Below are 27591 nucleotides of genomic sequence, written 5' to 3' on the forward strand. Positions count from 1 at the left end.
TAGGTGCAGAAGTAGACCAGTCGGCCCTTCGAGCCTGCACCGCTATTTTGAGATCATGGCTGATCAATTACTATCAATACCCGGTTCCTGCCTTGTCCCCATATCCCTTGATTCCCCTATCCATAAGATACCTATCTAGCTCCTTCTTGAAAGCACCCAGAGAATTGGCCTCCACTACCTTCCAAGGCAGTGCATTCCAGACCCCCACAACTCTCTGGGAGAAGTTTTTCCTTAACTCTGTCCTAAATGACCTACCCCTTATTCTCAAACCATGCCCTCTGGTACTGGACTCTCCCAGCATCTGGAACATATTTCCTGCCTCTATCTTGTCCAATCCCTTAATAATCTTATATGTTGCAATCAGATCCCCTCTCAATCTCCTTAATTCCAGCGTGTACAAGCCCAGTCTCTCTAACCTCTCTGCGTAAGACAGTCCAGACATCCCGGGAATTAACCTTGTGAATCTACGCTGCACTTCCTCTATAGCCAGGATGTCCTTCCTTAACCCTGGAGACCAAAACTGTACACAATACTCCAGGTGTGGTCTCACCAGGGCTCTGTACAAGTGCAAGAGGATTTCCTTGCTCTTGTACTCAATTCCCTTTGTAATAAAGGCCAACATTCCATTAGCCTTCTTCACTGCCTGCTGCACTTGCTCATTCACCTTCAGTGACTGTTGAACAAGGACTCCTAGATCTCTTTGTATTTCTCCCTTACCTAACTTTACACCGTTCAGATAATAATCTGCCTTCCTGTTCTTACTCTCAAAGTGGATAACCTCACACTTATTCACATTAAACGCCATCTGCCAAGTATCTGCCCACTCACCCAGCCTATCCAAGTCACCCTGAATTCTCCTAACATCCTCATCACATGTCACACTGCCATCTAGCTTAGTATCATCAGCAAACTTGCTGATGTTATTCTCAATGCCTTCATCTAAATCGTTGATGTAAATCGTAAACAGCTGTGTTCCCAATACCGAGCCCACTAGTGGCACCCCACTAGTCACCACCTGCCGTACCGAGAAACACCCATTCACCGTTACCCGTTGCTTTCTATCTGCCAACCGGTTTTCTATCCATGTCAATGTCTTCCCCCCGATGCCCTGAGCTTTGATTTTACCCACCAATCTTCTATGCGGGACCTTATCAAATACCTTCTGAAAATCGAGGTACACTACATCCACTGGATCTCCCCCGTCTAATTTCCTGGTTACATCCTCGAAAAACTCCAACAGATTAGTCAAGCATGATTTACCCTTGGTAAATCCATGCTGGCTTGGCCCAATCCTATCACTACTATCTAGATATGCCACTATTTCATCTTTAATAATGGACTCTAGCATCTTCCCCACTACTGATGCTAGGCTAACAGGTCGATAGTTCTCTGTTTTCTCCCTCCCTCCTTTCTTAAAAAGTGGGATAACATTAGCCATTCTCCAATCCTCAGGAACTGATCCTGAATCTAAGGAACATTGGAAAATGATTGCCAATGCATCCGCAATTTCCAGGGCCACCTCCTTTAGTACCCTAGGATGCAGACCATCTGGACCTAGGGATTTGTCAGCCTTCAGTCCCATCAGTCTACTCATCACCGTTTCCTTCTGAATGTCAATCTGTTTCATTTCCTCTGTTACCCTATGTCCTTGGCCCATCCATACATCTGGGAGATTGCTTGTGTCTTCCTTAGTGAAGACAGATCTAAAGTACTCATTAAATTCTTCTGCCATTTCTCTATTTCCCATAACAAATTCAACCAATTCATTCTTCAAGGGCCCAACATTGTTCTTAACTATCTTCTTTCTCTTCACATACCTAAAAAAGCTTTTGCTATCTTCCTTTATATTCCTGGCTAGCTTGCATTTGTACCTCATTTTTTCTCCCCGTATTGTCTTTTTTGTTAAGTTCTGTTGTTCCTTAAAAACTTCCCAATCATCTGTCCTCCCACTCACCTTAGCTCTGTCATATTTCCTTTTTTTTTAATGCTATGCAATCTCTGACTTCCTTTGTCAACTACTGTGGCCCCTTTCCCCCCTTTGAATCCTTCCTTCTCTGGGGGATGAACTGATTTTGCACCTTGTGCATTATTCCCAAGAATACCTGCCATTGCTGTTCCACTGTCTTTTCTGCTAGGCTATCCATCCAGTCAACTTTGGCCAGCTCCTCCCTCATGGCTCCATAGTCTCCTCTGTTCAACTGCAACACTGACACCTCCGAGCTGCCCTTATCCTTCTCAAATTGCAGATAAAAGCTTATCGTATTGTGATCACTACCTCCTAATGGCTCCTTTACTGCGAGATTGCTTATCAAATCCTGTTTATTACATAACACTAAATCCAGAATAGTCTTGTCCCTGGTCGGCTCTCGTACAAGCTGTTCCAAGAATGCATCCCGTAGGCACTCTACAAACTCCCTATCCTGTGGTCCAGCACCAACCTGATTCTCCCAGTTCACCTGCATGTTGAAATCCCCCATAACTACTGCGACATTACCTTTGCCACATGCCAATGTTAACTCCCTATTCAACTTGTATCCAATATCCATGCTACTGTTTGGTGGCCTGTAGACAACACCCATTTGGGTCCTATCGCCCTTACTGTTCCTCAGGTCTATCCACACAGACTCTACTTCTCCTGACCCTATGTCCCCCCTTGCTAAGGACTGAATCTCATTCCTCACCAACAGGGCCACCCCACCCCCTCTGCCCACATTTCTGTCCCTACGATAGCACGTATACCCTTCTTCTAGGTCAACTTCTGTAGATCAAGCAACAAATGATGCATTGAACAATCCAATCCATTGGACAATAAAAGCTCCTAAATTTTTATTTAATCAGAATCAATGTTAATATTGGGGTGTTTGTGAAACTTTTATAGAATATCCTTCCATGCTGTAGATAAAATCATGAGATATGGGAGCAGAATTAGGCCATTTAGCCCATCGAATCTGCTCTTCCAATTCATCATAGCTGATCAAATTTTCCTCTCTGCCCCAATCTCCTACCCTCTCCCCGTATTCCTTCACACCCTAAATAATCAAGAATCTAAGACTTGGACTCCACAGCTGCCTGCGGCAATGAATTCCACAGATTTACAGCTCTTCCCATCCACTCTATGAAGTCCTTACACCACTCAATAGATTATGGATATTTATGGATATCCATTATTAAGAACACCCATCACCCAGGATGTGCCCTCTTCTCATTGCTACCATCAGGAGGAGATACAGAAGCCTGAAGACACACACTCAATGATCCAGGAACAGTTTCTTCCATTCTTCCATCCAATTTCTAAATGGATATTAAACCCAAACGACCACACTACTTTTTAATATTTTTACTCTCCTTATTTGACTATTTGACATATATTCTTATACCGTAACTCACTTTTATTCTCCATTATGATGTATTGCATTGTACTGCTGCCACAAAGACAACAAATTTCATGACCATATGCCAGTGACATTGAACCTGATTCTGATATCTGATGGCTTTGTAATTTACTTGCATGGGAGGACCAAAGCAGATACTACATCAGTGTTGAGTGCTGTCTTTTGCACACTGGTTGAACGGCCAGCTGGTGTGGTCTTTCACTGACTCTGTTAGTATTCTATGGATTTATTGAGCATGCCCACAAGAAAAAGAATCTCAGGGTTGTATATGGTGAGATATTAAACTTCCAATAACAAATTTACATTGATTAGAATTTATGACAAACTCAAGCATCTGCATATGGATGGCTCAGATAACTTTGACCTCATAAAAAGCAACTGGTTGTATACTTGTTCTCTACTTGTGTTTACTGCCGATTACGAAGTGTCTTTTTTACTTTCGCACAGGTTGCGTAAAGAGTGCTGCTTATTGAGGTAGATTTCATTGTCGTCAAGGTGCATTTAGAACCAAATACATTTTTCCTGGAGAGGATAGTGTCATGGTTCTTACTGACAGACCTCAGCTGCTTCCTGATGCTTACTGGGATGAGTACAATCTAATGATGAATTTTCTGTGCACTGAGCAAAGTAGATTATCATATCTTCCATAATGACCTTTTGTACTGATTTTTGTTCTATGGTATTTCCACATTTAATGCCCCACAGGATTTATCTACTTGCATAATAATGATATTCTTTCCCAAATGTGAAGTTATTAGTTGGCTGTGTGTTGGAATCAACAATGAAATTTTAAAGATTAGCCTTAAATTCACTCAGGAGCTAAGCTCCCACACAATTAATAAGATATTGCATTCTGGACACTGAATTCAAGGTATTCTCCACTCATGTAATTGACTCTTACAACTCCTTGGTGCCTGCATCGTTTATAAATCCTGGTACTGTTGTGCCCATTAAGCAACTGTTCCAACTGCCTGCAGTTGGTTAGAAACCTGTAATTTTAATAATTTTATTAGCACAATATTTAAATTAATCCTTCACTGGGATTCTTTATAAACCCTTACCTACCCCCACATCAGCTGCACATGCCCTTTGTCAGGATGCCTGGCACTTGGAGGTAGAATCAATTATAGTGCGAGACTGCTGCCTGGGTCCATAATTTCCTTGTTATTTTTTAAATAATGGAAAATTGTAAAGCCTCTGAATGAATCATCAGGGGAGCCTTTCATTATGCGTGGACCCTGCAAGAAACTTTACATTGCCTGACATTTGTGATATTGTTTGCTCTTTGGGTCCTCTAAACCCAGTAATAAATTGTGGCATATCTAGCATTGCAAAAGATCCAAAAGTGGTTTACAGAAATGATAAAAGATAAAATAAAAGATGACACCAAGTAAAAGAAAATATTAGAAGAGATGAACAGAGGTTGACCAAGAGAGGGAGGTGGAACACACACAAAATGCTGGAGGACCTCAGCAGGTCAGGCAGCATCCACACGGAGGAATAAAGAATCAATGTTTCGTGTTGAGACCCATCATCAGGACATATGATCATTTACATCATTACTCAGATTTCCAAAATCTGTAGAATCTCTTGTGTTTGTGAGAGGACGGTGGAAACACTTGGGGATAGGATTCCAGACTTTGGCAATGAAGGGTGGAATGGAATGGAATGGAATGGAATGGGTGATGCATAGAAGGACAGAACTGGAGGAGTAGAGTAGACTTCTGGAAGAGTCTGCTGTTGTAAGACATTTGCAGAGTTGGAAAATCATTGGGTATGAAGGATTGTGGGTGAGGAATATATAACCAAGCTATTGCTGGAACATTAGCCATTTAGTACTAAGTACAGGAAATAACTGCACTCTTCAGCTGGAGTCCAGACTGACATAATTAACTTCACCTCATGCTGCTTTCTCCTTACAGACAACACAGATTCGGTTGTATTTATCACATGTACATCAAAACATACAGTGAAACAACACACATAATATGCTGGTAGAACGCAGCAGGCCAGGGAGCATCTATAGGAAGAAGTACAGTCGACATTTCGGGTCAAGACCCTTTGTCAGAACTAACGGAAAAAAGAAAGAGTAAGAGATTTGAAAGTGGGAGAGGGAGGGCGAGACCCGAAATGATAGGAGAAGACAGGAGAGGGAGGGATGATGCTAAGAGCTGGGAAGTTGATTAGCAAAAGGGATACAAGGCTGGAGAAGGGGGTGTCATAGGGTGGAAGGCCTTGAAAGAAAGAAAGGAGGAGGGGAGCACCAGAGGAAAATGGAGAACAGCGGAGAAGGAAAGAGAGAAAAAAAATATTAAAAATTAAAAATTAGGGATAGGGTAAGAAGGGGAGGAGGGACATTAATGGAGATTAGAGAAATCAATGTTCATGCCATCAGCTTGGAGGCTCCCTGTGAAACATGTCATTTGCGTTAACAACCAACACAATGCAAGGATGTGTTAGGGGCAGCCCACAAACATCATGACACATTCCATTGCCAACCTAGCACATTCACCGTGCTCAGCAGAACACAACAAGCAACCAAACAGCAAAACAAACCTCATTCCTCCCTCACAGCCAACGTACACACACAGTCCTCCATCTCCAGGATACTGCAATGTCTTAACACCCTTCAGTGACCTTCTCTTGTAGCTTATTCAAGGCAAACTATTGCTGAATGTGGGCATTGGAAATGCATTGTGCTGCTCCATTTGCAGTATATCAACAAGCCCCGTTCACCCCTCTCACCCAATGCACATACATAGTCTGCTAACCTCAATGTCTCAACTCCCTTTGGTAACCTCTTGGGGCTTATTTAAGGCATGCTGCTCTGTTTACAGTACACCAACAGAACATATTGCAGAATCACATTGAAAACCATCTCCATCTCTGCTATAAAGCAGAAACACACTCAGCTATTTCATACTGATCAGACCATTGTTAAATATCGTAAATGTGGCATATATTGCAAGCAGAATTATGCAGTTGTATAACATTGGTCTATTTTTAGTATGAAACTAATTTAACTCAGTTAAAACCTCTTCATTTTGAATTATAAATCAGATTATATGGACTATCGAGGCATTCCTCTAATAAGTTTTATTTTAGTCCATTCCAATATATTGTTGTGAAATATATGATCAAATGAAAAAGGATCTAGTGCTTTCCTGGTGTATATGATGAATAAACTCTTCTCGGGCTTCCAGCCAGGAAAAATTGTTTAACAAAGATGAAGATCTTGCTCTAAATAAGAACTGGAATTTGATTTTGTACAAGGTGGGACAGCAGATACCTGATTGGATGAGGACTAACCAATCAGGAGGGACAGACGATGGAGGTATAAATACCACTGGACTACACATGCCCAGGCATCATCCCTGATGAAGCTGGGACAGTTTATCTTCGAAACGTCAGTTAAAATCGATACTTGTACCCTGTTGGAAGTCCAAAAAGAGTTTATTTGTCATAAGATCAAATGTTAATGATATTAATATTTATATAGAATACTGTCTAAGAAGATTCAGCAGACCACGTGGCATGTATTTGTCCTTTATCGGTCTGATTTTCTGTCAACCATTTTCTACACCAAGGATTTCCAACTTTTTTTATGCAATGGACCCCAGGTTGGTACCCCCTGTTCTATACAGATCTTTATGATTCAGCACCAGGGACGTTACTAAGTTGGTTAAAGCACCAATCAAATAGAGGAATTCTTAAAGACAGCAAACCAGTCAGTAAAAACCTAATGAAAATTCACCCACCTAAAATGTTAACTCCAATTCTTTCTCCAAGGACTGAAATAATTCCATCATTTCCTGTTTTAAAATTTTTACCTTTCTCAATATGAAGTAAAGTTGAAACAAGGGATAGAATCTAAATTCTCATCTAAAATTTTATAAAATCTAATAAAATTTTTGAAACACTATTCTGAAGGAATTAAAGTCACACATGCATGAGTGACATTTGTCAAGACCAGACACATTCATATGTTCATGGTGTTAAACAGCATGGAAGCAGGTCCCTGTCTGAGTTGAACGAAATGCCTCTAAACTAATCCCATGAGTCTGTGTTCAGCTCAGATTCCTCTGAACCTTTCCAATCCATGTAACGGTCCTAATGTACTCTAAATGTTTTAATTGTAGGTATCTCCACCACCTACTCCAGCAACTCATTCCATATACTGTACTTACTACTCTCTGCTTGAGCGATTCACCCCTCAGATATTCACCTTAAACCATGCCTCTAGTTTTGGTCTCTCCTACCCTGGGAAAAAGACTAAACATCTACCTTATCTGTGCCTCATATAATTTTATAAACGTCTATTGTTACGGTACGCACCGACTGCGCTAGCCTCCGGGGTTTATACGCTCCGATTTTCCAGATAGCTGGCATGGTCCCTTTAAAGACTCTGGCTCACTCCGCTAATTGGGGGCTATGTTTTGCCACCAAGATTTGGATATTTAAAGAGCCCCTGAACTCAGATTTGGAGCTCAATCATCAGATTTGGTTCAGTCTGCAATTGTGTTTAGGATCTCTGTCTCTGTTTTTCATACAGAGAGTTGTGTGTCCATGAAATGCCAGTGATGGTGGTAGAGTCGGATGCAATAGGGTCTTTTAAGAGACTCATAGATAGGTACATGGAGCTTAGAAAAATAGAGAGCTATGCGGTAGGGAAATTCCAGGCATTTTCCAGAGTAAGTTACATTGTCAGCACAACATTGTGGGCCGAAGGGCCTGTAATGTGCTGTAGATTTCTATGTTCCATGTTCTATTTGCGTTCTCATCTAGTCTTATCAGGTTCTTATCTAACATCTAGTCGGGAATGTGTTCTCGTCTCAGTCTCAAAATCCTGTATACTCCAGCACTTGGGTCCTTACCATCCTCACCTACGCCTGTGAGGTCATCCTCAACCGCCTGCGCTCTGAGGAAATAATACCAGCCTATTCAATCTTCCCTTGTAACTCAAATCTTTTGGTACAGACTGCATCCTTGATCTCCATTCTTGATTCTTCACTGAATGTTTCCTCAGTGAAACATTTAAAAAATGAATAACATTTTTAATGGTAGAATAGCATGCCCAAGAATAAAATTAATGCCAAATCAGTGTGAATCACCTCAGCCGAGATGACACAATTCACCCTGTGAAGGAACACTGACAGTGAGTGGTAAATTTCTGTGCTAAATTGCACATGGTTGAGAAGTGCAGTCAGTTTTATAAAGCTGTAACTGTGAACAGCTCATTATCACTCAATTGTAAATTCCAAGTCAATTTTATAGTAACACATTAGATACTCAACTTCTCACTTAGACACAAAACTGAAAATGTGCATCACTGAAACAGTTTAATTTCCATTTGCAATTGCCCGGAAAGGAAATGAAAATCACACGGTTTCTATCAAAGGAAGGCATTGAGCAGTATTCAAGATAGTTTGATCAGCACTACACCATTATTAAACAACACACTCAAGATGCTGGAGCAACTCCACTGGTTAGGCAGCATCTATGAAGAGGAGTAAACAGTCAAGATTCAAGATTGTTTAATGTCATTTCCAGAACACAAGTGTAAAGGGCAATGAAATAATTGTTACTCCAGATCCAATACAGCACAAAAATATAATAAGATAAAGAACACAATAATAAAAAAAACACAATAAATAAATACACAAGCTAGCTTATATCCATAGATTGATTACAGTCCGTAAAGTGATGCTAGGCACAGAATTGTCTGTACATAAGGTGACTCTCTCAGGAAATGACAAAATAGTGGCAATGGGAGTGAATGAGTTAGTGGGTAGAGGTGTTGATCAGCCTTACAGCTTGGGGTAAGTAACTGTTTTTGAGTCTGGTGGTCCTGGCGTGGATGTTGCATAGCCTCGTCCCTGATTGGAGTGGGAAAAACAGCGCATGAGCAGGGTGGGTATGATCTTTCATGGTGTTACTGGCCCTTTGCCAGCAACCATATCCTGGACGTTGGGTAGACTGGTGCTGGTGATGCGTTGGGCAGTTCTGACTACCCGTGGCAGAGACTTCCTGTCTGATGCAGCGCAGTTTCTGTACCAAGCAGTGATGCTCTTTACTGCACAGCTGTAGAATGACATGAGTATAGATGTGCATAGCCCAGTTCTCCTTAGCCTTCTGAGAAGACAGAGATGTTGTTGAGCTTTTCTGACTGTGTAGTGTATGTTCTGGGACTATGAGAGGTTTATTATTAGGTTTAACTTTGAGGTTAAAATATGCCTCTATATGGTTAGCTTGTAAAAAATAGCTTAAAAAACATCTGCAAATGTAAATTCTGTTCATAGAAAAATTATATCATATGTAGATGTATAGAAGCATAAATCCTTAAAAACAGGAGATTCTGCAGATGCCGGGAATCCAGAGGAAAACACATATAATGCTGAAGGAACTCAGCTGGTCAGACAACATTTATGAAAAAGAATAAGCAAAAATTTAAAACTTCTTCAAGGTAGGCATCCTCAAAGAGATTTGATGAATGATCTTAGTCCAATACATTGACTGTTTATTCCTCTCTATGGATGTGGCCTGACCTGACCTGTAGGAGTGTAAGTGCTTTGAAAAAAACCCTGCAGATGCAAGAAATCGGAAATTAAAAAAAGAGGAAATGCTGAAGCATTAGTGGATAGAGAAGTGTTAAAATTAGAGATCAGAAAATCCATGAAGGTACGCAAAGGCAAATCCGTTTACCACTAGAGATATGGGATATGGAAATTTGTTGGGAAGTTGTAAAATGTAGGCAATGATGGACAGCAAAATGTTGTGGTGGTACAAGTCAGCTGCTGTTCCCTGTCATGCCTTGCAGCACATTGGGTAGAATTTTTGATGTTTCCATAGCATTTGACTGTTCTATTTTCCAAAGCCAAGTTGCTAGCTTGATGCTGATAAAAAAACATGCAAGGAGTCAGACAGATTTGAACTCAGGACCATTTGCCTCAAAGTCCAGTACTGATGCCACTGCACCACCAGCCTGCACAGATCAGCTGGGATCTAATTAAGTGAAGGGGTAAATAGATTATGATTTGTGTTGTATTCTTTTTCAATAATTAGTCATGGACTAGAACCATTGTCACTAAACACTAACCTTCACAGTAAGCTTCATCATCACGGAGAGGTGTGAAGCCAACTTTACATCTGCAAATTGAGCCAGCTTCCAAGTTTACACATTCAGAATTCTCAATGCAATTGGAGTTCTCAGCACAAAAGTCATAACCTAGAATGATAAGGAATAAATGAATGGAGGACATTAATTCCAGTCGTAATCTAATCACAGTCCAGTCTTTTTGACCTTCATTATAATACATTGCTAGTTATAAAACTAAGTGCTTAAGAGTTCATTTAATGATAGGCACCTTCACTTAACCTCACTTTTGTATGTAACTTTTTCCTTATTTAATACACTACAATATGGTTCTGCTCATCCCAGTACCTTGATCAAGTCGTTCCCATAATATGAGTCCATACGTCAAGAAGTGAAAATTCGCCCAAGGGGTAGCAGTAGCATTGCTTAAAGGATGGTTTTAGGTTACCACAAGCTTTATCAGTCTGGTGCTAGAATTACAGTATTTATTATTTTATCCACTTTTCCATATAAATTATTTTAATTTTTTTTATTGAGATACAGTGTGGAATAGGCCCTTCTAGGCCTTCAAGCCACGCCACCCAGTAATCCTCCAGCTTAACCCTAGCCTAATCATGGGGCAATTTACACTGACCAACTAGCTTACCAGCCGGTCCATCTTTGGACTGTGGGAGGAAACCGAAGCACCAAAGGAAACCCACACAGTCTCAGAGAGAACGCACAAACTTCTTACAGGCAGCTGCCGGTATTTTTTCTATGAAACTAATTTACAGAGGGATCCTGTCAGCATGAATATTCCACTTCTCACTATCGAGAAAGGAATTCAATAAGCAACCTTTCCTTACAAGCGAATACATTCTGAGAAGTAAGCGGAATACTCTGCCTGCCATTCCCTTTAATTATTTCATCATATTCCAATTAATTATTTGTTATGAAATTACATGGAATGGTGTAGCATGAGACCAAAATATATTTAAAAAGGTGAAAGGGGCAAGTGTTTTAACACAAAGAGTGGTGGATGCCTTGAATGCACTGCCATGGTTAGTAGAACATAGAAAACCTACAGCACAATACAGGCCCTTCAGCCCACAAAGCTGTGCTGAACATGTCCCTACATTAGAAATTACTCTAGGGTTACCTATAGCTTTCTATGTTTCTAAGCTCTATGTACCTATCCAGGATACTCTTAAAAGACCCTATCGTATCCACCTCCACTATTGTCGCTGGCAGCCTATTCCATGCACTCACCACTCTCTGCATAAAAAAAACTTACCCCTGACATCTTCTCTGTACCTGCTTCCAAGCACCTTAAAACTGTGCCCTCTCATGTTAGCCATTTCAGCCCTGGGAAAAAAGCCTCTGACTATCCACACAATCAATGCCTCTCATCATTTCATACAACATCATCTTGGCGTTGGAGCAAGTATGATCGAGACCTTTAATAGGCTCCTAGATGGGTACATGAATTTGCAAAGAATGGAGGGATATGGACATTGTGTGGGCAGAAGGGATTAGTTTATTTTTGTGTCTAATTACTAGTTTAATTAGTTCAGCATAACATTGAGGGACAAAAGGTCTGTTGCTATGCCATGATGTTCTAAGGTTTATGTTCTAATAATCTATTAAATGAGAGGGATTCTCCAGAGGTGCTGAACCTGCACAAATTGTTGGATCATTAGTGTTAATCTGCCTATTACCAAAATTAGATAGTCTTGCTGTGATTCTTCCTTTGAATTTATGGCAACCTTGAAACCAAGATTAAACTATATTGATGGACCCAGTCACTAATATAATGTTGTTTGTTTGGATATTAGTTTTTGTACTTGTGTATAATGTTTTCGTTCTTTGGTTGAAAAAGTTCTTCTCAATTCTCTTGGGGTGGCATTGCAGTGTAATGATTAGTACAATGCTTTATGGTACAGGTGACCCAGTTTCAATTCCCGCCACTGTCTGCCCGTGACTGCGTGGGTTTCCTCCCTCGATTGAAAGACGTACTAATTGGTAGGTTAATTGGTTATTGTAAATTGTCCTGTGACTAGGGTAGGGTTAAATCGGGAGATTGCTAGGCAGCATGGCACAGTGGGCTGGAAGGGCCTATTCCTTAGTGTTTCTCAATAAATAAATAATTAATTTTTTGCTCGCTCCAAAGAAGCAAGAAAAGCCCAGGCTCATTCAATTTTCAACAGTTTCTCTTGTGAGCTAGGGTTTACCCTTATTCTCTCTTAGTGACAAGGATCACAAAGGAATGTACGGCCATAAGACATAGGAGCCAGATTTTTGTTGTTGTTGTGGTGCAGTCAGAGATACTCCCATTGATAATTTCTGACAATATTTATACTCTCTTTGTGCAGCTTAGATGGAATTCTGAAATCCTTTATTAATTGACTGATTATGAAACATTCACCCACTATAGGAATCATCCTCTCCATATCCACTCTACCTAGGCCTTTCAATATTTGATAGGTTTCAATTAGCTTCCCCTTCATTTTTCTATACTCTGGCAAGTACGGGACCAGAGCCATCAAACGCTTACATTAACCCTTACATTCCCAGAATCATTCTTGTGAACCTCCTCTGAACCCTCTCCAATGCCAGCATATCTTTTCTTAGATAAGGGGCCCAAAACTGCACACAATACTCCAAGTGCTGTCTGACCAATGCTTTATAAAGCCTCAGTATTACATCCTTGCCTTTGTATTCTGGGCCTCTCAAAATGGATGCTAAAATTTGCTTTCCTTTCCACTGACTCAACCTGCAAGTTAACCTTTAGGGAATTATGCATGAGGACTCCCAAGTTCCTGTGCACCTCTGATTTTTCAATTTTCTCCCTGTTCAGAAAATAGTCTACACTTTTATTCCTTCCTTACACCATATTTCATCAGCCACTTCTCAGCCCATTCTCACAATCTGTCCTAAGTCCTTATGCAGTCTACCTGGTTTTTCAACACTACCTGCCCCTCCAACTATCTTTGTACCATCTGCAAACCTTGCTACAAAGCCATCAATTCCGTTCATCCAAATCATTGGCATATAATATGAAAAGAAGCCATCCCAATACCAACCCCTGCAGAATATTACTAGTCAACAGCAGCCAACCAGAAAGGGCTCTCTTTATTCCCACTATTTGCCTCCTGCCAGTCAGCCAATCTTCTACCTACATGCTAATCTCCTTCCTGTAATACCATGGGCTCTTACCATGTGTGTGACACCTTATCAAAGGCCTTCTGAAAAATCGAAATAAACAACATTCACTGATTCTCTTTTGTCTATCCTGCCTGTTATTTCCTCAACGAATTCCAACAGCTTTGTCAGCTAAGATTTTCCCTTAAGGAAACCTTGTTGGCTTTAGCCTACTTCATCATGTGCCTCAAGTACCCCAAAACCTTATCCTTTATAATGGACAACCTTATCCTACTGCTCTATATTATGGCACAAAACTGGAAAATGACTGTTTTTCAAAAAGATGCGTGCTTTTTACAAGTCATATTTTTATTTCCACATGACATAGAAATAATTGATCCTCAGAGGATTAATGCAAAGCAGAAACAAAACAGACAATATATGTATCATAACAAATGAGGCCCTCCATTGGCCACGGTTGACCATGGACGCTGTGTCTCAGCTATCAACATGATCCGCAAGCCAGGGCAGCACAATACGGTCATGACAGTAAAAAAAACATACACATTGTATCAAAGGCAATAGCTCTTATTTGCTTTTTCCAAAACTTAACTGAAACAGCTGATCATTCCATATCTACATTTCATATGTGGTAGAGCGATCTTGCGATAAAAGTTATGTGTGGTTACCTCTGCATATCTTACAGCAGCTGTCAGCTAACGAAATTTGATTCGACGGTGAACAAGGCAGCAATGGGCAGCGCGGATATGAAATGCGTAGCATGGACTTGTCCTGTTAAACAATGGTGAAAAATTTAAGTATCTCCACCTAATAAAATCTTAAAAGATACATAACTCCTTGCAGCAAGCATGTATAATTCATACAGACAAAATATGTTTTATTATGAAAGATAATCATGTACTTGCATATAAAATAGATAAATAAGTAGTGCAAAAAACAGAAATAAAAAAGGAAGTGAGGTAGTGTTCATAGGTTCAATATCAATTCAGAAATTGGATGGAAGTGGGAATAAATCTGTTCCTGAGTCATTAGTATGTGCCTTCAGGCTTCAGTACCTCCTTCCCGACAGTAACAATGAGAAGAGGACATTATTTCAATTGTAGATTTTAACACACATCTTATTCTCTAAGCCACACATCATCTGGAATATTGAACAGTACTTTCACAGCTTACCCCTTTCCCAAACCACAACAGCCCCGTATTTCACATCCACCAGTAACAAAATGGTCAGTTAGTTGATGCTAATGGGCCCAGGATTGTGAATATAAACACAAGCACCAAAAAGCACAAGTGTATCAAGTTGCAATTGTCTTTAAGTCTTTAGGAAAATCATCTCCTTTTCACTCAGAAAATGTCTTCCTTTGCTCCTGAAAGTTCTGTTAATAGGACACATGTTGCATGTAACTCTGCAAGGAAAATAGAAGTCCCTACCAGCAAAGCAGCTGTGACCTGTGGACATGGGCTACATTGAAATCCAGGGATATCATTTATCACCCCGACAGAGGCCAGGCACCGTGGACCAGGGCACCTTTTGAGAAAAGGATCTATTTTCCATTTTTTTATGGCTTCTGTCTGAACAATTGATCTTCAAAGCCTTTTTGTCTTATCCAGACAACAAGCTGAAAATATTCCCTCTTCACTGCCATGACCTCAAGCCTCTACTGAATTCTTGTCAAAAGTTAGTGTAACAAAACATTGCTTCAGCAATTTTTCACTAATAGCACAGGACTCCTGTTTGTATTGCCTTTTCACTCAGTTTAGCAACTTTACTGGGTCGGTCCGGTACCTAATAAAGTGGCCACTGAGTATACGGTCATGGTCTTCTGCTGCTGTAGCCTATCCACTTCAAGGTTCAACATGTTGAGCACGCAGAAATGCTCTTCTGCAAACGACTGTGCTTATTTGAGTTACTGTCACCTTCCTGTTAGCTTGAACTAGTCTGGTCATTCTTCTCTGACCCCTCTCATTAACAAGATAGTTTCGCCCACAGAACTGCCACTCACTGGGTCTTTTTTGTCTTTTGCACCATTTTCTGTAAACTAGAGGCTGTTGTGCATGAAAATTCCAGGAGATCAGAAGTATCTCAAACCACCCCGTCTGGCACCAAAATCTCTTCCACAATCAAGGTCACTATGATCACATCACTTCCCCATTCTGCTGTTTGGTCTGAACAACAACTGAACCTCCTGACCATGTCTGCATGCTTTTATCCATTGAGTTGCTGCCACGTGATTGGCTGATTAGATATTTACATCAATGAGCTGGGGTACAGGTGTGCCTAATAAAGTAGCTGCTGAGTGTATAAGTAATAAGCAAAAGTTTAAATGAGAGCTGAAAGGTTTTTAAACTCCAGTCAGTATAAAGTGGGGATGAACATCTTTTGCCTGATCAATATTGAAGGAAACTTTTCAAAGTAGGATGAGGTTATTTACTCTTTGGCGTTCATCTTCATGTATGTCTCATTCACTACCTAGTACTCTAAACTCTCTGTTTCTGAGGTTAGTAAGATCAAAAACTATCAATAATGCTGGGAGACAAGCGACATTTTAATCTTCAAAGGTAACATCAGAATGCTTGTATCATGGCTAAGTTAATGTACTAGCAAACAGGGAACTGGACTTCTCATCTTAATTTTGCAATGTCATTGTCTCTGAGGATCTAACCTGGACCCAAGATATCAACACAGTTACAAAGAAGGCACGACAGTGGCTATACTTCAATAGGAGTTTGAGGATATTTGGAACATTGCCAAAGACACTCACAGATTTCTATAGATGTACCATGGAGAGTTTTCTAACTGGCTGCGTCATTATCTGGTATGGGAAGTGGGGTTACTGCACAGGATCAAAGTAAGCTGCAGAGAGTTGTAAACTTAGTCAGCTCCATCATGGGCACTAGCCTCCGTAGTATCCTTTGACATCTTTACTAATCAAGAATTATCAACCTCACTTTAAATAAACCCTATGACATAGTCTCCTGCACTCTGGCTAAATAAGTTCTTCTTCATCTCTGTTTTAAAGGGACGTCCTTCTATTCTGAGACTGTACCCTCTGGTCCAAGAATTCCCCTACTATTGGAAACGTCCTCTCAAGGTCCACTCTATTTAGGCCTTTCAATATTTGGTAGGTTTCAATGAGACCACCCTCATTCCTCTAAACTCCAGTGAGTACAAGCCCAGAGCCACCAAACATGCCTTTCATTCTCAGGATCAATCTTTCTAACTTCATCTGGACCCTCCCCTCTCCAATGTCAGCACATCCTTTGTTAGATAGGTTGCCCAAAGCAGCTCACAGCACTTCAAATGTGGTCTGACCAATGCCTGACCCACATTGCTTTTGTAAAACAAGGGACGAAAAATAAAAGTGTCCCTTGTCAGAGGCAGCCTTTTCCCAAAAACAAAGTAAGGGAAAGAATTTTCAAATAGAAGAAAGTTCAGATTTGACTCTCAGAAAAATATGGGCATGTATGGACATGAAAGCAGTTCCTACCTTGCACTCCAATAGATAGCACTCTCCTGCTGCTTTCCATTCTGCCATCCTTTGTCCATTGTAGTAAAATTTGTTGCCAAGGACACATACAGCTAATAACAAAAACACAATGTTTAATATTTTAATCCCTTGAATGATCAATGAAGCAAACCTTATTTCTGAATAACAAAAATGAATATTACAAGAATATAATGTGATATAAAGCTAACATCCAGTACTTTACAAATGTTGATTTTAACATTTACTTCTCCATCTGAAGATGCTGACTCAGTCTATCATCTTGTCCAAGGGATCAAAACTTGACTGAGCTGAATAGTTTTGGCATAGTGAAACTTTATAATACATTGTGTTTTAAAACTGAAATTAAAATGACTCTTTGAACAAAATACAGCTTATTTCTACATATTCAAACTTTGAGAACATCACTCAGCTTTCAAATGCAAAGGCAGAATTGCCTACAGTCATTGAAAACCTCACATTCTACCATTTTGTTGAAGGACACATCAAGGCAATTTATCTCCATGTACAGTAAACAAAAGAAGAGAGGGAACACTGGAAAGATTATGAGGTCAAGCAGCGGTTATGGATAAAGAAGCAAAGTTAACTTTTTTGGAAATTTGTCCTGGCCTACTTTAACCAGGATTTTGTTTCAGATTTTCTGCATCTTCAGTCTTTTTATTCTCATTCACACCTATATAGTGATGAAAAGAGAGGCCAACTCCATCATCAGGTAACACTTCATCAGATCCCCGTACAAGTAGAAATGAGGACCCTGAACCACACCTGGGGTACAATAGAGAAGATGGCCAAGGACAGACAGAGATGGAGAACCTTCATTGCTGCCCTAAATGCCAGTGGCAGAGCAGGCAGTAGCTACTATCTACATCTATATAGTAAACATAGCTTCATGACCTTAGTAAAAATCCATTGTACTGGACAATTCAAAAAGCAGACTGTCACCAACTTTGTTCTACGCAGTGTCAAGACAAGCTTTCTGCTTTAAATTTGGAAAATTTCTTTGTACGATATCTAATTATTAAACACAACAGTAAGTAATCCGTTTAAAAGCTTATGGCAACGGTTCTGTGGTTTATGTACTGGGTATTTATGTGGATTCATTGTGCTGCGTGACAGTACCATTCAATCACTGCACGCCCAAATGGAATTCAGATCTCGCAAGAAGTTCTAGTGATTGGCCCATGTGACCTGTACAAACATGTACTGAAAATGGAATAAAATATCCTTTTTATGACAGAAACATTATATTACTACATTTTCAAATCACACAAGGCTCGAGGAGATTTCAGCAATTGAAAACAATTTTTCTTCCAGAATAAGGTACCGGAGGAAGATGCCTGCATTCCCTCATGCTCACTGCTGCTGGAAGCTTGGGTCTTAGGCAAGGTTTAATTAGCATGGTTTATGGATTGGACTCTGAAGTTTATGTTACGATACGTTTCTTGGTACTGGTTGCAATTTTGTGTGATTTTGATTGGGGCGGTTGGGCTCTGCGGCCCGCAGTCAAAGAATGACACAGTGCTAAAACAAACTGAACTGAGCATTCCCAGGCTGCTTCACTGTTGTTTGATATCTCATATTCCATGGGGATTTTTTCGCTTTCTTTTTGCCATTTGCACAATTTGTCCTTTTTTTTGCACGTTGGGCATTTAATGTTTTCCTGAACGGGTTCTATGGTGTTTCTTTTCAATTTCCCTCGGGATCAATAAAGTATGTCTGTCTGTCTTTGTTTCGTGGATGTCTGTGGAAAGATGAATCTCACGGTTGTTAACTATATACATCAATAATACATGAACTTTGAATCTTCCATAATGATCACCTCTCATCACTCTAGACATTTGACTAGGCATCAGGCTCACGTCATGATACAATGATTTCTTCTGGGATGGTGTCCTTTCCTAAACAGCTCTTCCTCTGGAGTAATGTGGGTGAAAATTGACCACATAGTCTCGGGATAAATCATTGTGGACACCTCTGAGACATCCAGTGTAAGCTAGAAAGAGTATCTGCCAGTGCATTAATTACTTTCTTCCCCTACCTTTATATCATGTATGTGAATTTCCACCATCCACTTTTCCTCCTACCACATCAGTAAAACACTAATCATGAAAGTTATTGTAGGCTTCTGAGTCTCAAGGCTCATTTTCCTTGCAAAACAAAGCCCATGCAATATTCCATCTCTATTGGACTGTCACGTGGGGTGTGGCTTATTTGCTGGTCAAAAGCCGTTTCCATCAGGTCAGCTATCGATTGGTTCATTTTAAATCCGTAGTAGCTCTTCCCGTTGGTTGCCTTGTGCGTCACAGCTCTGGTTTCCAGTTTCAAACACACCAGGTATAAAAAATAGCAAATGTGAGGGGCATCCTAGCTCCCTGATTTTATTCAGAGGCATGACATAGTGAATAAGGAGTGAAAAAACTCCTGGAGAAACAACAGGATGGCTTTAGATAGAAACTGCTTTAGCTCCTAACATAAACCTCTGTCCTTCTGCCAGCCAATGTGCTCTCCCACTTACTATTCCTGAATGCACAGGAAGTGACCTAATACAGATCCGAAACTACTCATTTCAAGATAAAAGCTGAAAGTGGTTAATCAGATAGAAACATACATAAATTAATGTCCTGAAGGGTGGAATGGTTATAGATGTGTCACCGAAGTTGTTTTCGAATGAGAGCTTCAGCAGTAGGATAAAGTGACAGCCTGCATTATATAAAGCTCATCCTCAGGTTAAGATAGGTGCTGTTCCTGTGAAGTGTTCATAACCCAAAAAGTTTGCAACTCAGAAATGTGATCAAGAGCCGAGTCTGCAATCCACAACAGCTGCCATATCCATGTGCTGGTCTCCAAAATGATCACAGTATTTTCAGACTGTACGCGAGTCAGGCATTCAATACCCAGGGAGTTCCTACATGTAAGTACCTTTCTGAAAGATCAGAGAGCCTCGAGCACTTCACAACTACAGCTTCTTAAACTCATTATCATTATTTGAGAAATGATGCCCCCTAATTTTGACACTTGACTTCAAGTCCCCGATTAATTATTTAGTTTGTGGATAACCGACTGTATAAGTTTTGATGTTTGATTGGAAACCGAGAATAGTTTAACTCCTCAGTCTTTTATCATTATTATTTGCTTTCTGGTTGTTGGGTTAGGGTTTGGTTTGGTTGTTGGGTTGAGATATCTTTGTGGGACTTGCAAGGCTGAAAATGTGAACTTTTCAGCATGTAAAGATTGCTGAGTATTACTACTTGAGCGGATGGTGTTTCAATTCCCTAAAGCAACACCATGCATGTTATTCCTGATTTGTCCAGTTGATGGCGGTGTAAATCCCTGTTTTTAAAATAAAATGGTTTGGGAGGTGGTGGGTGACTTTTCATTTTTGCTGCTTTAGCAATATATTAGTGCCTTTTTTATCCTATGAACCAATACCATTAATCAAAGGGTCCATGGAACCCAGACTGGGAACCTGGGCAACTCGTAGCTAGTGGCCCGAATCACTGACCCTTACAAGAATCTCTGCACTGGACTTCTCCATAGAGCCATAGAACATTACAGCACAGAAACAGACCTTTTGGCCCTTCTTGGCTGTGCTGAACCATTTTTCTGCCTAGTCCTACTGACCTGCACCTGGGCCATATTCCTCCAAACCCCTCTCATCCATATACCTGTCCAAGTTTTTCTTAAATGTCAAAAGTGAGCCCGCATTCACCACTTCATCTGGCAGGTCATTCCACACTCCCACCACTCTCTGTGTGAAGAACCCCCCCCCCCCCATGTTCCCTTTAGACTTTTCGCCCTTCACCCTTAACCTCTGTTTTTTTTCTCCCCTGGCCTCAGTGGAAAAAGCCTGCTTGCATTCACTCTATCTATACCCATCATAATTTTATACACCTCTATCAAATCACTCCTCATTCTCCTACGCTCCAGGGAATAAAGTCCTAATCTATTCAACCTTTCTCTGTAACTCAGTTTCTCAAGTCCCGGCAACATCCTTGTAAACCTTCTCTGCTCTCTTTCAACCTTATTAATATCCTTCCTGTAATTAGGTGACCAAAACTGCACACAAAACTCCAAATTCGGTCTCACCAATGTCTTATACAACCTCACCATTACATTCCAACTCTTATACTCAATACTTTGATTTATAAAGGCCAATGTACCAAAAGCTCTCTTTACAACCCTATCTATTTGTGACACCACTTTTAGGGAACTATGTATCTGTACCTCCAGATCCCTCTGTTCTACTGCACTCCTCAGTGTCCTACCATTTACCTTGTATTTTCTACCTTGGTTTGACCTTCCGAAGTGCAATACCTCACACTTGTCCACATTAAACTCCATCTGCCATTTTTCAGCCCATTCCTCCAACTGGTCCAAATCCCTCTGCAAGCTTTAAAAACCTTTCTCACTACATCTCCAATCTTTGTATCATCAGCAAATTTGCTGATCCAATTTGCCACACTATCATCCAGATCATTGATATAGATGACAAATAACAATGGACCCAGCACTGATCCCGGTAGCACACCACTAGTCACAGGCCTCCACTCAGAGTAGCAATCCTCCACTACCACTCTCTGGCTTCTTCCATTGAGCCAATGTCTAATCCAATTTACTACCTCTCCATGTATACCTAGCGAGTGAATCGTCCTAACTAACTTCCCATGCAGGACATTGTCAAAGGCCTTACTGAAGTCCATGTAGACAACATCCACTGCCTTCCCTTCATCCAGTTTCCTGGTAACTTCCTTGAAAAACTCTAATAGATTGGTTAAACATGACCTACCACGCACAAAGCCATGCTGACTGTTTCTAATTAGTCCCTGTCTATCCAAATACTTGTAGATCCTATCTCTTAGTATTCATTCCAATAATTTATCTACTACTGATGTCAAACTTACCGGCTTATAATTTCCCAGCTTACTTTTTGAGCCTTTTTTAAACAACGGAACTACATGAGCTATCCTCCAATCCTCCGGCACCTGACCCGTGGATATCGACATTTTAAATATTTTTACCAGGGCCCCTGCAATTTCAACACTAGTCTCCTTCAAGGTCCGAGGGAATACCTTGTCAGGTCCTACTCTGATTTGCCTCAAGACAGCAAGCACCTCCTCCTCTTTAATCTGTATCAGTTCCATGACCTCCCTACTTGTTTGCCTTGTTTCCATAGACTTCATTCCAGTTTCCTTAGTAAATACAGATGCAAAAAACCCATTTAATATCTCTCCCATTTCTTTTGGTTCCATACATAGCCAACCACTCTGATCTTCAAGAGGAGCAATTTTATCCCTTACTATCCTTTTTCTTTTGATTACAGTCAGACAGAAATTAGGAAGGTTTTGCACAAATGGACAGTGTACTCTGCCAAGTTACCATGGAATCTGCAAAAAGACTGTCTGAAAAAACAAGTACGCCTGCTCTTCTTACTTGCCCCAGAGAGTTTTTTTTCTTAATGTTCCTCAGCCCTTTAAAACCAACAGCTGGTGGGCTAGCTTCAGCGATTTGGTGGAAATCAGTTGGCACTGGGTTCTCAATTACATTGTGTTCTTGGCTGCAATCTTCTGCCTGAAAACCACACAAAATGGAGGAACTCAACAGGTCTGGCAGGATCTATGGAGAGGAATAAAACAAATCGAAGTTTTGAGCTGAGACCCTTCATCAGTTTCGGGCTTCAGCTGGGAATGTCAACTGTTTATTCTTCTCGTAGATGCTGCCTGAGCTGCTGAGCTCCTCCAGCATTTTGTGTGTATTATTCTGAATTGCCAGCATTTGCAGATCTGGCTTCACCTATTTACAGCTAGCCTCTTTCCCCTCCTTATCTTTTTATTCTGGTATCTCCCCTCTTCCCTCTCAGTGCTGAAGAAAGGTCTTGGCCCGGAATGCCGACTGTTACTCTTTTCCACGACTCCTCCTGCATTTTGCATGTTTCACTTTGGAGTTCCAGCATCTGCAGATTTTTTCGTGTTTGCAATGTGCAGAACCCCTTGTGTTCATAACTTGCTGGCTAGATTCTTTAGATTAGCGTTTGGACAATCAGCCAAAAAGTCACGTATGATACAAAGGGTGGTCAGGTGATATATGGGGAATCTCGACCAGAATGCTGAGGTGGAAACACGCGGAGTCTGTGGTGCAGGTGGTCTATCCATTTCCTCCCCTTGCAAAGTCAGCATCTGCTCAGTGCTCTAATAGGGTGTCATCCTGAAGCATTGAGTTCATGTGGGGTACACAAGTAGTTTAGTGTGACAGATTCCCACTGCTGACTGCAATGAGCTTGTACGATCTCCCCATGACCATGTGGGTTCCCTCTGGGTGTCCTCTATCCTTCCACAGTCCCAAGACATATCGGTTGGTAGGCTAAATTTCTTTATTCATTTATTTATTTGTTGAGATGGAGGGCAGAATAAGCTTTTCTGGTCCTTCAAACCATGCCTCCCAGCAATCCATCAATTTAATCCTAGCCTAATCAGGGGGACAATTTACAATGAGCAATGACCTCTTTGGACTGTGGGAGGAAACCAGAGCACCTGGAGGGAACTCATGTCGTCAAGGGGGAAAGGTACAGACTCCTTACAGGCAGCAGTGGGAACATTGTCACTTCTCCCAGGATGAGGGTAGGATTAAATCTGGGGTTTGTAGGGCAGGGCGGCTCGAGGAGCTGGAACGGTCTACTCTGCACTCTATCTCAAAAGATAAATAAATTAATCCCAAAGAATGGGAATTATTATTCAGCATTGAGAGTTCAGTAATGCGACCTGTCAAAGTAGTCATGATGAACAAAAAAACAGAAAACTATGCCAGTCGAGAAGGAACTTGTGAACAGCAGAAAAGATTTACACTCTCTACAAGCACCTGCACATGAAAATTTTGAACGAGTCTTTATTCATTCCCGTAGGTGCTAGCTGACCTGCTGAGTTCCTGCAGCAACTTGTGCCTGTTGATATGGAAAACCAGACTCCAAGGTTTCTGAGCCTTTCCATGTTCTGACATTGCGACTAAAACCAAGATTAACGTTTTTGAAATAAAATTGTTTTGAGGAAGTTCACAACACTTCAAGAAGTAATGAATGGACACCTAACAGCACTTAAATGTTGATAACGTTGTAAGATACTCACGTTGACATTCCTTACAGCATTTGCCTTCCACGTAGACAGGAGCTTTACCCGGAGGACAATTCTCAGGGGGGCAGCTCAGCCTCTTACACCGTACTGTTCCATTCTGGGAAAATAACACAATGTTATTTTAAGACTGTTTGTGTTAGCTGCCAACATTGCTGAATTATTAACCACTAAAATAACTTATGGCTGATTGATATAGAGAAAGCTTCCTGTAAATCTCTTGCATGTCAAACTCCAAAGAACTGATGATATTTCAACAAAAATATATAAACAATTCTGTAATCTAATTTACAGACTTTTCAACTAGTTCATAGAAGTCTTTCTCGTTTTAAATGAGATAGGAAATGGTTTTGTTTTGTACTGCAAAATTACTGTGTTACAATGCATGCTATTTGTGTGACTGAAGGATGATATTCAAGCCGTCAACTGTGCAAGCTCACAGGTCAAAAGCTTTGTCCTGCCTATTCTTATTGTCCTAGTAACTTATTCTCACTCACTCATATCCACTAACACCTCACTAATCCTCTCGCCAGCCATCTACTACATTACAAATAAAATTTGCAGTAGCTCACTACCTAACAACCAGCACGCCTTTGGGTTGTGAGGGAGATGAAAACAGGGGTATAAAGGTTGACCAGGTAGGATACACAAACTCCAAACAGACAGCATCAGAGATCAGGAGTGATCCTGGTTTATAGGACCCGTAAGAAAGCTAGACTACTTGGTGTACAGTAGGCCGCCCATGCTTGATAAGAATACACAAACAGAGGAGAAGGAGAAGCTATCTAGGTCCCTCAAGCCTACATTGTCACCTCTTGTCTGATCTGCCCCAGGCTTCACCTCATCCTCTGTGCTAGTTCTCCATCGCCTTTAGTTTCATGATATTTAAAAATTTATTTAATTCCAAAGCAGTACATAAGAAATGCTGGAGGAACTCAGCAGTGTCTATAGAAATGAATAGATAGCTGATGTTTCAGGCTGAGGCCCTACTTCAGGGTTGAGAAAAAAAGGGGGAAGATGCCAGAATAAAAAGATGGGGGAGGGGGAGGAGGCTCGCTAGAAGCTGATAGGTGAAGCCAGGTGGGTGGGAAAGGTCAAAGGACAAAGAAGAAGGGATCTGAGAGGAGAGGGAATCATAGGAGAAAGGGAAGGAGGAGAGAAATAGACAGGTGAGAAGAGGTAAATGGTCAGAGTGGGGAACAGTGAAGGTGGAGTGGGGGGGGGGGGGGCTGGATTTCTTTACCAGAAGGAGAAACTGATATTCATGCCATCAAAAGAATGTGCTAAATGTGGTTAGAATGAGTTGAAACTTCTCACCAGAAATTTTCCCTCGAGCTTTATACCCTCTGTTTTTTGCATCTTTTAAGCAATTTCAAAGACAAACAATGACGTCATTAAGCTAGGAAAGGATGTTGCTGGCATTGAAAGGAGAGGTTAGATAAACTGAGATATTTTACTTGGTGTGTGTGCAGATGAGGTGTGACTTTGCAGTATTTTTTCCAGAATAGTGGAGAGTCTAAAACTAGGAAGCATAGGTTTAAGGTGAGAGGGGAATGATGGAAAGGGGGCCTGAGGGGAAATTTTTTCACACAGAGGTGAGCATATGCAATCAGCTGCCCAAGGAAAAGTAGAAGTGGATATAACTCATCATCATCATTATGTGCTGTGTTGTAAGCCTTGAGCAACCATAGTCTTTCCATGACCATGATTGTTTTTGGCAAATTTTCTTCAGAAGTGATTTGCCATTGCCTTCTTCTGGGCAGTGTCTTTACAAGACGGGTGACCCCAGCCATTATCAATACTCTTCAGAGATTGTCTGCCTGGCATCAGTTGTCACATAACCAGGACTTGTGTTATGTACCAGCTGCTCATACGACCATCCACCACCTGCTCCCGTGGATTCACGTGACCCTGATCGGGGGCTAAGCAGTTGCTACATCTTGCCCAAGAGTGACCTGCAGGCTAGGGTACAATTACAACATTCAAATACATTTTGATTGGTACAGTACATGGATAGGAAGAGGACAGGAGGCAAACAGAAACAGGTAGGACGAGTTCAGGATTGTAACTTAGTTAGTGTGGCTGAGATGACTCAAAGGGCCTCTTGCCATGCTGTATCTCCCTATGGGTCTACGAGATTATATTCATTGATGTTGAAGGATATCAATCTTTGACAATGATTTTGGTGGAATCTCAGTAAACAGATTAGTGTGAGTAAGAGATTAGCTGTATTTGTCACATGTACATCGAGCCATCAAAGCATACAGTGAAATGTGTCGTTTTGTGTCAATGACCAACACAGTCCAAGGATTGCGCTGGAGGCAGCGTACAAGGAATTGAACCCCCAATCAGTGATTGGTGTCACTGTAAAACAGTTGCACTAACCACTACACTACCATGCCCCGACATTGGTGGCAATTGCTTCTCTTGTACCAGATTCAAAGGAATGGAACTCTAGACATGAATAATCTCTTCTAGGGCTTCTTGGTGGGTGCAGGTATCAATTATAACCGACGTTTCGATGACAAGCTCTGCCATCTTCAGGGAAGATGCCTGGCACGTCTAGTCCAGCAGTGTTTACACCCCCATAGTCTGTCCCTCTTGATTGGTTAGTCTTCATCCAATCAGGTTTCCACCCTCTCACCTGGTTTACCATCAAATTCCTGCTCTTACTTTGTTAAAATTCTTTTCCTTTAGTTTTACTTCAATGGCTTCCTTTACCAGGTGGTCCTAAATGCCATTGGTGCAGCACAGTAGCTTTGTGTGGTTGAAGTCAATCCTGCAGCCATTGCGAATGCAGTGTTCTGCTCCTGCTGATTTCTCTGAATACATCTCCATGTGTGGAATTCCTCCATACATCTCATCTGGCTGATATACACTGCTCCAATTTCACAGAGTATCTTGTAAGCACCCACTGACCTGAGTCTAGATCCTTTTTCAACTCTAGGTTTGTTAAAAATTATCACTGGTTTTGACATGTGACCTAAAATGCTTTAGATCCTTCTGTATCTTTGTTCCTGCTTGTCTGTCCAAATTTTCATCACAGTTATCCTTATGGTATTAAATGATTATTTCCATATTATTCAGAGACAGGTGTTTAACTGTTACAAGTAAAGTTTAATTTTTGCTCACAAGGAGAATAGTTTTGTTTATCTATGTAGTTTCCATGCGTTGTGAGATTTCTGGTACTGCTACTCTCAGCAGTATTAAATGTGAGGGTAAAATTGCACAAAATTGTCCTGGCTGCACCCTCTAACTAAATTACGAAGTCTAACTTCAGTATAAGTCTCTCTGACCACATGGAGCGTTTGGAAATGGTGGATGGCTGATAGTACACAGTA

At 40.9% G+C, this 27591-nt stretch overlaps 1 protein-coding gene across 1 annotated transcript in view; it reads right to left on the reverse strand.

The window, feature by feature from the left end:
- Nucleotides 1-27591, reverse strand: part of LOC132398695 (protein kinase C-binding protein NELL2-like) — a 305511-nt gene that overhangs the window by 201527 nt on the left and 76393 nt on the right. Inside the window, exons 9-12 of the mRNA XM_059978482.1 lie at nt 24248-24350; nt 17115-17206; nt 14295-14397; nt 10489-10617 (exon numbers count right to left, since the gene is read on the reverse strand). Of these exons, the coding sequence (XP_059834465.1) occupies nt 10489-10617; nt 14295-14397; nt 17115-17206; nt 24248-24350 (427 nt within the window). The remainder of the gene's footprint in view (nt 1-10488; nt 10618-14294; nt 14398-17114; nt 17207-24247; nt 24351-27591) is intronic.

Source organism: Hypanus sabinus, chromosome 8, assembly GCF_030144855.1.
Source record: "Hypanus sabinus isolate sHypSab1 chromosome 8, sHypSab1.hap1, whole genome shotgun sequence".
In the NCBI taxonomy this organism is placed as follows: Eukaryota; Metazoa; Chordata; class Chondrichthyes; order Myliobatiformes; family Dasyatidae; genus Hypanus; species Hypanus sabinus.